Below are 14,989 nucleotides of genomic sequence, written 5' to 3' on the forward strand. Positions count from 1 at the left end.
TTGAGAACAAAGTGACTCCTTATTCAATTTCTAGATATTTGGCAAGAAAGAGGTTTTGGTGCTATTTTGACAACTGGATGCAAATCACATTGCTGTGAACGATTGATTTTTTTTTCCTCTCCAAAATTTTAAGCATACTGGAAAATCCACTAATCCTATCCTCGTTCTGCCCCAGATCTGCTTTTTATTCTGTTTCCTCCTGGGAAGGTGTAATAATTCCAGGAAGCGCCAGAGTGAAAGTCCAAACTGGTTTATTTTAAATTGAAAATAAAGCCGTTACCACGGCTCACAAAACAAACGTTCCCGCCCAGGACTGTCAGGAACCGCTGCTCCAGGACTGGGCGATATCTGGGTCGGGGACTCGTCTTCTACGAAGTCCATGGGGAGATCCATCAGCAAGTCCCCCGCCACCCCCTGTGGTCCTATCCCTCACCCCTCACTCCCACTGCGATGAGGCCTCTTTTGTCACTCAGCCCAAGGCCTCAAGACGGTGGGAGGTGGAGCCGGATTGGGGGGAGGTGGGGGGGCGTTGCTTCCTTGTTGTGCACCAGATTTGCGATGATTGTATCAAGCCCGGGCCACCAGACGCAGCTCCTTGTGAGCGTTTTCATCTTGGATACGCTGGGGTGTCCATGGTGAAAGTCCATCAGGATTGGGCACTGACCTGGGCAGCAAACGACTACTCAGGCTCCCCACAGCATGATGTCATCTTCTACCCTCAACTCTTGTGGTTTACTGAGGAAGCGCTTCCTGTCATCCGTGGGATGTCCTCGGATTCCGCCACTGAGGATCATATGGCGCAATTTTGCCAGTGCGCTGTCCTTCTGGATCCACTCTCGAATCTGCTTCGCGGATGCTGGAAGTTCAAGGTCACGATGATTTCTTCCAATGCCAATGGAGGAACCAAGCTTGTGGGCAGTGGGAGGCGACTCAGGGCATCCACTTCGGCAACATGTGTTCCTGGGCAGTGAGTATTTGTAGCCAAGAACAATAATGGCCAACGTTGGATTTGAGTCGAGGCGATGGGAGAAATCATTTCAGCCTCTTTGAAAAGGTCCAACAGGGGTTTCTGGTCTGTTACGATTGTGAAATGTTGGCCATAGGCATACAGGTAGAATTTTTTCACCCTGAAACAACAGCTAATCCATCCTTTTCGATGGAATAATGCTGCTCCGCATCCCGCAAGGTTCTGGATACAGATGCTGTGGGTCTCTCTCTGCATTCGTCCCATTGATGGGAAAGGACTACCCCTACTCCACATGGAGAGGCATCACGTGTTAATACCAGTTCTTTCTTGGGATGGTAATGAGCCCGGATGCTTGGTGACAGTAACTACGGCTTCACCTTCGCAAAGACTTAATTCTGCGGCGCCTGCCACGACCACTCCTGGTGTTTTTTTAACAGTTTGTGCAGAGGTGACAAGACAGTGGCCAGGTTTGGGATAAATTTCCCAAAACAGTTTACGATGCCAAGGAAAGATTTTAATTCTGTCATATTTCACGGGGTCTGTGCCACCTTGACCACCTTGACTTTATCCTCCACAAGGGTGTAGACCTTTTTTATCCATTCGGTCCCTGAGAAGATCACTTCACCTGCCTGCAACACACACTTTTCTCATTTGAGATGGACACCTGCATCAGACAATCAACTCAAAACCTCCTCCAGGTTTGCTGGATGCCCTTTTCCATTGCTCCTGTGTTTATTGTCTGAGTGTACTGCTACCTTAGCTAACCCTTGGAGAATGTTTTCCATCATGCGTTAAACAATTGCACACACCGATGAGACTCCCAAGGGCAGGTGGTATATCGGTATAATCTCTAATGGGTGTTAATCATCACATACTTCCTGGGTAAATCGCCTAATTCCAGCTGGAGGGAGGCATGGCTCGAATCTAGTTTGGTGAAAGTTTGCCAGTGTTGCACATAAGAACTAGGAGCAGGAGTCGGCCATCTGGCCCCTCGAGCCTGCTCCGCCATTCAATGAGATCATGGCTGATCTTTTGTGGACTCAGCTCCACTTTCCGGCCCGAACACCATAACCCTTAATCCCTTTATTCTTCAAAAAACTATCTATCTTTACCTTAAATGTATTTAATGAAGGAGCCTCAACTGCTTCATTGGGCAGGGAATTCCATAGATTCACAACCCTTTGGATGAAGAAGTTCCTCCTAAACTCAGTCCTAAATCTACTTCTCCTTATTTTGAGGCTATGCCCCCTAGTTCTGCTTTCACCCGCCAGTGGAAACAACCTGCCCGCATCTATCCTATCTATTCCCTTCATAATTTTATGTTTTGATAAGATTCCCCCCCCCCCCCCCCCCCCCGCCCCGCATCCTTCTAAATTCCAACGAGTACAGTCCCAGTCTACTCAACCTCTCCTCGTAATCCAATCCCTTCTACTCTGGGGTTAACCTAGTGAATCTCCTCTGCACACCCTCCAGCGCCAGTAAGTCCTTCTCAGGTAAGGAGACCAAAACTGAAAACAATACTCCAGGTGTGGCCTCATTAGCACCTTATACAGTTGCAACATAACCTCCCTAGTCTTAAACTCCATCCCTCTAGCAATGAAGGACAAAATGCCATTCACTTTCTTAATCACCTGTTGCACCTGTAAACCAACGTTTTGCGACTCACGCACTAGCACACCCAGGTCTCTCTGTAGAGCAGGATGTTTTAATATTTTATAATTTAAATAATAATCCCTTTTGCTGTTATTCCTACCAAAATAGATAATCTCACATTTGTCAACATTGTATTCCATCTGCCAGACCCTAGCCCATTCACTTAACCTATCCAAATCCCTCTGCAGACTTCCGTATCCTCTGCACTTTTTGCTTTACCACTCATCTTAGTGTCATCTGCAAACTTGGACACATTGCCCTTGGTCCCCAACTCCAAATCATCTATGTAATTTGTGAACAATTGTGGGCCCAACATGGATCCCTGAGGGACACCACTAGCTACTGATTGCCAACCAGAGAAACACCCATTAATCCCCACTCTTTGCTTTCTATTAATTAACCAATCCTCTATCCATGCTACTACTTTATCCTTAATGCCATGCATCTTTATCTTATGCAGCAACCTTTTGTGTGGCACCTTGTCAAAAGCTTTTTGGAAATCCAGATATACCACATCCATTGGCTCCCCGTTATCTACTGCACTGGTAATGTCCTCAAAAAATTCCACTAAATTAGTTAGGCACGACCTGCCTTTTATGAACCCATGCTGCGTCTGCCCAATGGGACAATTTCCATCCAAATGCCTCGCTATTTCTTCTACGACTTCTATGCATGGCATGGGCTACCGATCTAAATATGAAACTTTATTAACCGTGATTTTATAGCCCCAGCAAAGACTTGTCAGGCTTGAGAATGGGGCTATTGGTGTAGCCCACTCTGCAAACTGTACTGGTCATATTATCCTGAGGCTTTCTAACCACTTGAGTTCGATCTCTACTTTGGTAAGTAAGGCGTATGGGACTGGCCATGCCCTGAAATATTTGGGTAGGGTGTGGGGGTCCACATAAACCTTTGCCATTGCTCCCTTTGCTCTACTTTGGGGTATTTGCCAATGACCTTGTACGGTCCACCAGTTCATATTTTAGAAAATGGTAACCAGTCCAGATTGGTTCTTTGGAGCCAGTCCACGCCCGAGAGGTTGGGTTCTGGCGCTCGTACAACAATGAGCGTGAGTTGGGCCATCAGCTTCCCTGAGGTAACCAGGGTTACAGTGGTCCCCTTAATCTTCAAACGTTCCCCTGTACATGTGGTCAACCTGGTCCTGGTTTCACGCAGGCTCAAGGACAAGATACCCATCCGGAGATGCCGGAAGGTCTGTACTCCAACGCTGGAGAGAGTAGCTCCCATATCCACCTCCATTTCTCAGGAATGACCGCTGACGAAGATTGTTATTCTTATCGGGGCAGCCTTAAGGGTGGTGATGCAGTTTAGCTGCGTCGTTCTGTCCTCGATGGGCTGATAGACTTGCAAGGCCCCAGCCTGGGATGGCTTTGGCTTCCTGGGTGGTCTGGGCGGCAGTGTACTGCTGACCCCGGCAGCCTTGCCTGGACCGTGTCCTTTGGCCACACTTCCGGCAGCTGACTCCTGTGGTCCTCCTGGAAGGCTCCCTGGCACTTCTAGGCTAATCCGGCCATCTTCTGAGAAGGTCCTGGCTGAATGTTGAGTTGGTGGTGGGTGAGGCACATGGGGGCCTTCACCGGGGATGCTGGCTTTTCTGGTATGACGATCCTCCCTACCACCCACCCCAGCCTGTGAACGCGACTTCTCACCTTCCCTTGAGGTTCTTGATCCCCTTTCTTGGCATTCTTCAAGGAGAGAGCTAACTCCATAGCCCTTTTGAGGTCTAGGGTGGGTTCTGCCAACTTTATTTTTCCATACCGTGGCATTATTGATCCTCCCTTTGTCACCAGTGTAATAATTTGCGGGGTGAAATGCCAAACTGGTTTATTTTAAACTATAAGTGAAGCCGGTCCCGAGACACAACAAACAAAACGTCTCGGCCCAGGGCTGCAGGTCCGGGTCTGGGAGCCACGGTTAAAGGTCTCGCTGTCGAGCCGCGGGAACCCGAATTCTGTGAAGCTCCTGGAAAATCAATCAGTGATCCGCTCTGGTCCTTACAAGGGGAGAAATGCATCGCATCCAACTGTCTCCACCCCCCATGGCTGAACAACAGAATTGAATAAATCAAGTGAATTCCGGACGACACTAAATAGCGACATGAAATTTGGTGGGCATGCCTCCTGCGAGCCAGAATTTTTAACCCATCATACTGGATTTTAAAAAAAAATCAAGTAGAGAATGTGCCCATCTGGAATTTGGTCATGCAGAACTCCAGGGAGATAGTTTACTTGGGTTTATTTACATTTTTCTGTGCATATAAATTGGCGAATAACATGTAACTACATAAAGGCCAGCCTCTGTTGAACAAAATTCTTTTGCCACTGTTGGTTTTTAGTTTGAAGCAATTCCTGGTGCTTCTGTCTCCAGTCACATCTGGATTGGGATTTTCCGCTTCTCTGCTTGTCAGCCCGAGACTTCACGCTTATTACGCTAATGGGTGGGAAATCACAGCCTGGCAAGTGGAGAAGAACAAAACGCAGCCCCTGATATTTCCAGATTTCTCCCAAACTTTGTCAATTGCTCTCTTTATACCAGTGGAATACCTGCTCAGTTCTAGAGCCCTTGAAATGACCAATGCAGCTTGAGCAAAGCACAAAGAACAAAGAAAAGTACAGCACAGGAACAGGCCCTTCGGCCCTCCAAGCCTGCGCCGACCATGCTGCCCGTCTAAACTACAATCTTCTACACTTCCGGGGTCCATATCCCTCTAATCCCATCCTGTTCATTGTCAAGATGCCCCTTAAACGTCACTATCGTCCCTGCTTCCACCACCTCCTCCGGCAGCGAGTTCCAGGCACCCACTATCCTCTGTGTAAAAGACTTGCCTCTAAACCTTGCCCCTCGCACCTTAAACCTATGCCCCCTGGTAATTGACCCCCTACCCTGGGAAAAAGCCTCTGACTATCCACTGTGTCTATGCCCCTCATAATTTTGTAGACCTGTATCAGGTCGCCCCTAATGGTACATTGAAGTATGTTGGAAGTTACATACTTTTACCTTCAACTGTACTTTCAAAAAAAAAAGAGAGTTTCACCCAGCAAGAAATTCTCCGGAAGGATTGCTTGAAAGAACTGTAGGTGTTTGACATTCCACGGGAGCAGATGTTTGCTTTGGTTAGCTGGATGTTTGACAAGCTGGTGGGAGCGGATGGAGAATCCCATCCTCTGTTTTCCTTGTACGAACGCACACAAGCCTCCGAACATTAATATTTAGGTTCCACGCCTTTCAAAAGGGCCCATCTATCTGAAAATCCCACTATCGTTTGTTGGTTTTGAGATGTTAGCTTAACTTCCTGACGGCAGCATCGCAAAAGACTGGTTTGTGTTCGGTCGTAACCACGGCAAAATGTAAATAAAGTTAGGGCGGGGCGTAAATTTGTAAATAAAGTTAGGGCGGGGATTTTCCAGCCCATCCCACGATGGGATCTTCCGGTCCTCCTGAAGGCGACCCCCCCCCTCACGGCGGGAGCCCTGATGGCGGAGCGGGTGAGCGACACAAAACGGCGTGGACATCGGCAGGACTGGAAGGTCCCAGCGTCAGCCAATGGCAAGCTATCTCCACCAGCGGAAAACACGGGTCAGAAAATCACCCCCCCCCCCCCCCACCCCCCACCCCCCTCCCCCTTAAGCATTTGTGTTTATGAAACAGCATGAAATGGGGCTGGTTTAGCTCACTGGGCTTAATCGCTGGCTTTTAAAGCAGACCCAGAGAGGCCAGCAGTGCGGGTTCGATTCCCGTAACGGCCTCCCCGGACAGGCGCCGGAATGTGGCGACTAGGGGCTTTTCACAGTAACTTCATTGAAGCCTACTCGTGACAATAAGCGATTTTCATTTCATTTCATGTCGGTGTAAGAATAAATACAATGAGAAATATATGGTCCAGATTTTAACTCTATCCCACCTGTTGGCCAGGTGAGAGCTGTTAAAATAAATCGGGGCAACCTAGCCACTCCTTTCCAGCCCTCTCCCTTGCTGGTGGCAAGGATACTTCCCCAAGCTGGTGAAGTGACCTTTAAATATGCAGATTTGATAGAGGTGATGCCTCCAGGATCCAGTCTGCAATTGTAACCTGGGAGCAATGGTGGCGCCCCCACCAGGCCAAACCTGCCAGGAGCAGCAATTACGGCCAGTGTTGGCCCACCAAGGTGAGTTAAAAAATATAATAACTTTCTCTGTGAGTGCAGGAGGGGGAGGGGTGTGATCGCCTGACTCCCCCTTCGTCACCCAGATCAGCCTTCCCCCACACTAGCCAGGATATCCGCCTCTCGCCCGTATTCCTGTGACAAAGAGGCTGGTTTAGCTCACCGGGCTAAATCGCTGGCTTTTAAAGCAGACCAAGGCAGGCCAGCAGCACGGGTTCAATTCCCGTACCAGCCTCCCCGAACAGGCGGCGGAATGTGGCGACTAGGGGGCTTTTCGCAGTAACTTCGTTTGAAGCCTACTTGTGACGATGAGTGATTTTCATTTTCATTTCATTTCAATACGTATATCGGATAGTAAATGAAGGGTTAACAATTTAACGTGAATGCTTCCAACCACTAGATGGTGATCAAGAGCATACACGTGAATCACGTGATACCCTTGATTCGGGGAGTAGGTGATTAGGCCGGATAGAGTGTAGTTGTGTGTCTTCAGAAGTTCTGCAGATAGAATTAGTCTTAGTGTATTTTGTAATATTTATATCTTAGTAAGAAGTACGAATCTAGCGAGATGCAGCTTGATGTTCTTTGTAAGACACTGCACTTCAAAGCCATCCTCATCCACAAAGCAAAGAACATCCCAATTCCAAGGCCATTCTTGCAGGTACCTGTGACCAACCCCTGCTCCCCCCTCCCAAACTCTCCTGTGACCAACCCCTGCTCCCCCCTCCCAAACTCTCCCATGAAATTCCACCCCCTCCCCCAGCCAAACAGTCATTCCTGACAGTTCTGACCTTGCAAGCGGAAGCAATACCCTGGAGGCTATAGTGTCCTTCGGACCTTAGCATAGTGTCCTTGTCACATGCCTTCTGGCCAAGCAAACAACCCCTCCCACACCCGCTGATCCTGCCGTGCGCTAAGGTCAGGGCCGTGGCTTCTGAAAGGTCCTCTTTTGAATCTGTTGTTTCTTTTCCAGGGTTTACCAGGTCCAATGGGAAAACAGGGACCGAAAGGATATCGGGTAAGTGGTCAGGCTGAAGCCGTCTCTTGCTTCCTATGCGGTTTGGTTAAATGTGTGTTAAAGTTGTCGCAGTGATTGTCACGTCTTTGTTCTGTTACTGAGGGGCATGTAAAAAAATCACATTGATTTAGATCAGTTCTTTGATGTGACCAGAGGGTTGTGCTTGCTGCTAACCGAGATTCCTAACATGTTTATTAATGTAAAAGGAAAATCTAATCTCTAACAATAAATTATTTTCAGGCACCGAACCCTGTCTAAAAAAGAGATGGGACCAAACATCATGAATTGGCGGCATTTTAACTTGTGTTTTTTTGCCTTTTAGTAAATGGAACAAGAGGAGCTACTTTGCTCCAGTTCCCTCATTGTACATGATCCAGGCACAATAGACTCAATACCATATTGTTCCCACTTCTTTCATTTATTTCCTTATGGTAGACAGGGTAAAAGCTCGTTATCGTGGGGCAATCTCAGGGTAGACAAACTTGAATATTAAACCCTTCATCGAGATCATCTCCAAAGGTGATTGAGTAAATGTTTCTTCATTTTTGTCACCTTCAATGCGTTCATAGAATAACAGTTATGCCTCAATTCAGAGGAATAGGTACAGGAATGAGGCCTCTTTAAGACGACATGACAACATGCTAGAATATAGCTAGAACAGTAGAACACCCCTGTACCATTCTGATGATGGCCAGATGTATACGTCCCATTATGAGGCTTTTCAGAAAGTCCTTACAGTCGAGCCTATTTTGCAAATGGTTCAGTTGTCCCAGTTGATCACCAACCCTGTGCATTGGATCAGAGCTTACTGCTCGTCAAAATCATTAATATATACTTTATATATATTGTGAATAGCTGGGGTCCCAACACTGACCCCTGCGGTACCCCATTAGTCACTGTCCGCCATTTGGGAAAAGATTTGTTTATTCCAACTCTTGGAATAAGAGTTGGGGGGGAGGGGGCTTCGATAGGGTCTGGCCCGCGATCAGGGCTCTGCTGTTGAATGCTCCCTGGTGACCCATGCTAGAAAGTGTATGGTTAAAGACGGGTCGAGGATTAAATGGTCTAATAATTCCTGTCCAGGTTCATACTTAAAGAGAGGCCCCTTTCACATCAATAACACAACCTTATCTATCCGAACATCAATAAAAACTTCCCAGAAGATAAAGTTCTGGCGCAGAAAGTATCATTGTCCAAACAAATTAAAGTCCTTTTCAGTTTAGAATACTTAAAACTCTGTTGCTTCCAGTCTAAATGGTGTATCGGTACCATTGATTGCAGACCATACTGCAAGACAGTCTACATTGAAGTGATAGGAGGCCTTGTGGCATAGTGGGTAGCATCCTTGCCTCTGAGCCAGAAGCTTTGGGTTCGAGTCCCACCCCAGGACTTGATGGCCAAGGAAGGTACGTTCATAACACGGTCAAACAGGTTGAGAGCCTGCAAATCCTTCCGTCACACCAATGGCTGGCGGTAGGAGTGGGAGAGACTCCTGGCCAGCCATACTTAATGTGGAGTGCTAGTCCTCAAGCTATAAGCCTCTGGCGATAGACTATTCGCCTATTTCGGGAACTGCTTGCTATGGAAACAAGAGCAATGGAAGGCACTTGGGAGTTATGTTTCAGACACTGTACATCACAGAATCAAAATGCCTTGATGGAAGATTGTTGCTTGTGAATCCCACCTAGCCAACAGCACTGAGGAACGGTGAAAGGAAGATAAGAAATTAAGTGGTCATGCAATAATTTAGGAATGTTTACAATTTTCACCTGAGGAAGAAAATAAATGGCGTAGAGGTTTTAAAATGATGTGTATAGAATGAATTGTTCTGTATAGAAATAGTTGCTATGTTCCAGGTGACACATTTTGTTTTGAAAATCAAGATCGTGAACAGATGGAGACATTCAGCTCATTGCTCAATTCATTGCCATTGTTTTCCTGGGCTATTATTGTCGGTTTTCAATAGGTTTGTAAATGTGATTCACTAACTGCCTTTTAACTTGCAGCTCAGTCTTCTACGGAGTAAATCTTCTTGAATGTTGGCTACTCTTTAATGCACCTGAAGACGAGACTTGGGGTGACGTGCTAGGTCCAGTGGTAGGAAGCAGATCTGAGTTGGGAGATCTGAGCTTGAATCCCAGGTTTATCCCTGGGTAACACGTTTCCTTACCATAGATCTGGTTGAAACAAACAGTGGAAGGTTCCATTCCCTTTCACTTCCCAGTTCTCTCATCCAGCACTGATTGTACCTTTGGAAGTAGTCATAGTCCACACTGTCCTCCATCCTACTGAGCAAGTCCACACTGTCCCCCATCCTACTGAGCAAGTCCACACTGTCCCCCATCCTACTGAGCAAGAGCAGTGAATCAGCAAAGTGGAAACATCAGAGAAAGTGTGACTTGAGAGAAAATCACCGACCCAATAAACTGGGAATGATGTTTTTTCTGCTAATACCTGGGACAATATTATCCCAGATGTAATTTGACTCCAGACCTACAGTATCCAAAAGTAGTAGTGGCGCTAATCCACTGATTGTCCCTCGCCCAGATGACTGATGGTTTCTCGTGACGCTGCGGATAAAGGTTAGATCTCCTCACTTTAGCAGAAACAGAATTCCATCCATACTCGTACCAGGTGCGGTGGCACACGTGTTGCTGAGGCAAGGCGGCCCACTGATTGCTGACATTAACCACAAACAGATTTTTCCATTGATACCTGTTAACAATGAACCAACCCACCGCAAGGGACAATCAGGATTTTTTTTCAAAACACGTCCTGAATTATTCAGTCGAACTCACACAGCATAAAAGTTGCTTTCAGATGTTGTTAATCTGAAAAGGATGAATATTTTAGACGTTGAAAACGCACAGTACGATCCGAAAATTTGAAACTTGACCAATAAATAAGTGATTTTTGGATAAGTGAGAGCACAGGGTTAATGAACTAAATGCTCGACGGTAATTTTCAGAGACGGACAATAATATGTCAAATGTCTCAGGGCTGTGATCTGTTTTATACCGTTCATCAGCAGTTGTTCTATAATGTTTCATTGGGTTCTGCCTTTTAAGTAATTTCACGTGTGGCCTTCCTTTCGCTGCTAGTCAGAGACATTTTGCATTACTGGGGGCTTGGGTTAAATTCAGGTCATCAGGGGTGAAGATCAGGAAAAACAGAACAAGCAATTGGAGAGTAAGCTTTAAGTCTTCAGGGTCTCATTGCTTCTTCCCTCAAAAAAAAATTCCAAAGCTTATTGAGAGCCTCGAAGTTGAACTGCAAAGTGGAATTTCGTCACTGTTTCGACATTTTAAAAGGATTGTGCTCTGTAACTGGGAGACATTGTTCAATCTAGATGTGAATTTGCATTCACTCCTTCAAAGCTATTAGTTTCATTCCATCATTTAAAAATATAGTTGGTACAATGGTTCACTGTACTGATGCTCCAGCATACTGGGTCATTGGGATGAAAGGGGAACGAAAGTTACATTTATAACGTGCCTATCGTGTCTCTCTAGGGGACGTCCCAAACACTCTTCATTGTCAGTGAATTACTTTGATGTGCAATTACTATTGTCATGGAGGTAAAGAGCTTAGGGACACAGGTTCCCGTCTGCAATATTTGTTTCCGCACTTGGCAGATTTCCGATATCCCTTTCACTGCCAAGAGACACTCCGCTGATCTGGGCTTTAAATCAATGTGAAGAAAAATGAAAGAGCAGCGCACTATGGTCTGTCCACTCTCAATTCCTAATAGTAGAATCGGAAAAGAGCTTGGAAATGGAGCACGTGCTTGCTTTCTGACCTGTAGAATGGAGTGCATTGTTCATTGGGAGGGGGGGGTGGGGGGGGAAATCAGAAATGAATTGAGTATGAATTAAAAAGCTCAATGTAATTTACACGTCCGAAATACAGAATGAGCAGGAACGTTCTTATTGCTAACTGCCCTGATGAGGATTGGGAATTTGCTCTGTGAGGAAGTAGCCATGTGTTGGTTTGATATGCCAACCTATTCCGAATAGTTCAGTAGTCAAAAGAAGTACACTTAACTCTCCACTGCTGTCAGCAACAAACACATCTTCCATGCAAACAATTAATATAAATCGGTTTACCTCCATCCAAAATAGCGTCCAGTGACTTACTCTTTGAGGAAGCAACTGTGACTCTCAGACAAAGGTTCATCTAATCCAAAAATTATGACGGGTCATTTTACAATTTTACAGTTGGTAAACTGACTCGGCGGTAGTTAAGGTGTAAAGAAATATTTCCAATTGTCAAACTAAAGACCTTTTTAGTCAACTGTCAGTTTCCAGCTGTTGGCTGCAGGATTTCCAGGGAAAGGGTTTGGTCCCATCTCTCCGAAACTGAATCTGCATTGGGAGGCAGGATGGAGAAATTCCAGAAAAAGGGATTTAACAGGTTTGCTTTGAAGAGCCATGTGTGGAGATGCCAGCGTTGGACTGGGGCGAGCACAGTAAGAAGTCTAACAACATCAGGTTAAAGTCCAACAGGTTTGTTTCGAATCGCTAGCTTTCGGAGCGCAGCTCCTTCCTCGGGCGAAGGAGCCTGACGAAGGAGCTACACTCCGAAAGCCAGTGATTCCAAATAAACCTGGTGTTGTAGGACTTCTTACTGTGCTTTGAAGTGGACGAGGCTCTGGCCAGTGAACTGGTCAAATGGGAAACTGTGCTCCTGAAAAGCTCTCGCCCGTCAAATCGACCAGGGATTGAGGAATCTGGGAATGGATCCCACAGCTGTCAAAAGAAAGGCCGATAGACACCGGGGAAGAGCGTCGGAAAGCGGAATGGCTTACTTAGCCAGAAGAGAGATGCCTTTCAACTGTAAAACAGACCAAACTATTAACCTTCACCCTCAAAACAATGCAAACTATTCACCAAGTGATCTTCATTCATCATTGGTCTGAAACTTAATCCACTAATTTAGGATTTCAGAAGTTTGTAGGGTGTTTTTTTTTATCTTTAGGATAGGCAAATGAATTGCAATGATTTGTTCCATGTCAATTGTAGGACCGAAGCTCAAAATTAGGCAACTTAATTTGAGTTCACTTTTGACCCCCGGAGGTCCAGGAACAGAAAACAATGCAAACTAACCTTTAAATCTACAGCAGATCAAACGACAGCAGGTCAAGAATGCATTGCAGGTTAAAGAAGATGATTCACTGTATATGCAAATTTTCAAAATATTTCCAATCCTGAATCCGTCAGCGACTCTTTGCCAGTTTGCAGAGGTCGATTATTTCCTCTGCTCTGAATTCCCATTTTACACTGAGCACCGCTGTTTAAATGAAGCTCCTCCGATGTCTGGAAATGTTGGGTCACCTGTGGAGTGAATTGTTGGCATTGTCAGCGGGGGGGGGGCGATCGAGAATACAATTCCGCACCTCAAACATGCTCCTGTTTGGGATCTGATTTGCATTTTGAGAACTGGACTATTTGGAATGAATTGTGGGTGAATGAGATGGTTGACTTCGCGAGTAGAATGTGCAGGGTAATGTTGGTCTCAGCAGGTGAACATACTGAGCTGAATCATTACAGCCACATTGGTTGGCATTGCTCAGGGTAATGTTAGAATACTTAAAATTCTAGGCTAAAGAGTCATTGTTAGCAGACAATTGCTTAAAATTGCACAGAAATTACTTGATAGAAACAAGCTGTTTGGCCCAATTTAGTCTGTCGAGGTGTTTATCTTCTGCAATATCTGTAAGACCGTAAGACACAGGAGCAGAATTAGGCCATTCGGCCCATTGAGTCTACTCCGCCATTCAATCATGGCTGACATTTTTCTCATTCCCATTCTCCTGCTCTCTCCCGATCCCCTTATTAAATCTCCTTTTTTTTAATGAAGACAACCCCAAAATCATACTCCGATTTGCTTACGCCATGGCTAACATGAATACTTAGCTGAGGGAGGTTATTAGGCCTATGAATTGCAATTGAGAAACCATTAGCTGGAATTGCAATAAATAATTGAGGAAAACTAATTATAAAATAACTCTGTCTACATTTTGATGCATGTTACGGGCAGGTCCGGCAGATTGACATTCTCGTTGTGTTGCGAGAGAATGAACAGTGACCCAGATGAAGTTTAGGTCTTGGAGCCAAGAGAAGGATGACAAGGTGGCTTGCTACACTCCCGCTGTTGGAATGTACCGCTTTACTTGAAATGGAAATGTCAAGGATATGTGTCTATGATTATTAATCCAGTTGTTGCTCCCTGTAGCATGGAACGCAAGGTGGGCTTTTCATGTTATCTTTGTTTCTAGTGGCAGAGTGCGGCCGACGCAGCTCGATCCCTGGTGTGAGGGTATGTGCCCTTGGACTACATCGTGGAAGCCAGCACCATGCAGTCCATGGGCATATACACTTGCCTCAAGGCTTTGTTCATCACTTGCACCACTTCGCTGCATCAACGGAGCCAGATAACGCGTTGACATCCCTGAACCTCTCCAAGATCTACTGATGGCACTTCTCTTCTCTTTCTGCAGGGCTTCATAGGCCCACGAGGGTTACTGGGTCTTCCTGGAGGAGACGGAAAGCAAGTAAGTCTTTATTCCTCTGTATATATATATATATATTTATATATAACACTCCCTCTCTGAACAAAGAAGGTACGATGCAGTGTTAATGTTGAACAACCTTTGTCTGAGCGTTTTCTGAAGAGAAACTGCCCTGGAATATTTTGCTGGTTTAGGGCGGCAGTGTTGCACAGTGGTTAGCACTGTTGCTTCACAGCGCCAGGGTCCCAGGTTCGATTCCTGGCTTGGGTCACTATCTGGGCGAAGTCTGCAGGTTCTCTCCGTGTCTTCCTCCAGGTGCTCAGCTTTCCTCTCACAAATCCTAAAGACGTGGGGCGGAATTCTCCGCTCCCCACGCCGGGTGGGAGAATCGCGGGAGGGCCGGGCGACTCACGACACGCCCCCCTGGCGCCCCCCGCGATTCTCCCACCCCCCGCTCGGAAGAATCGCCGTTCGCCGTTTTTCACGGCGACCAGCGATTCTCCGGCCCGGATTGGCCGAGCGGCCTGCCGTCCCCGACTGGTTCACGACAGCGGCAACCACACCTGGTCGCTGCCGTCGTGAACATGGCGCCAAAAGCTGGTTTGAGGCTTGTGGGGGGCAGAGAGGGGAGTGAGCACCACGGCCGTGCTCGGGAGGGGACTGGCCCGCGATCGGTG

The 14,989-nt window shown here is 46.5% G+C and overlaps 1 protein-coding gene across 2 annotated transcripts in view; it reads left to right on the forward strand.

Annotated features, from left to right (window-relative positions):
- The window catches only part of LOC119955649 (collagen alpha-1(XXVII) chain B-like), a 605,839-nt gene that overhangs the window by 191,519 nt on the left and 399,331 nt on the right, over positions 1 to 14,989 (forward strand). For both annotated transcript variants that reach the window (XM_038782071.1, XM_038782070.1), the window contains exons 10-11: positions 7,757 to 7,801; positions 14,301 to 14,354. In XM_038782071.1, the coding sequence (XP_038637999.1) occupies positions 7,757 to 7,801; positions 14,301 to 14,354 (99 nt within the window). The remainder of the gene's footprint in view (positions 1 to 7,756; positions 7,802 to 14,300; positions 14,355 to 14,989) is intronic.

This window comes from Scyliorhinus canicula, chromosome 21 (genome assembly GCF_902713615.1).
Source record: "Scyliorhinus canicula chromosome 21, sScyCan1.1, whole genome shotgun sequence".
Lineage (NCBI taxonomy): Eukaryota > Metazoa > Chordata > Chondrichthyes > Carcharhiniformes > Scyliorhinidae > Scyliorhinus > Scyliorhinus canicula.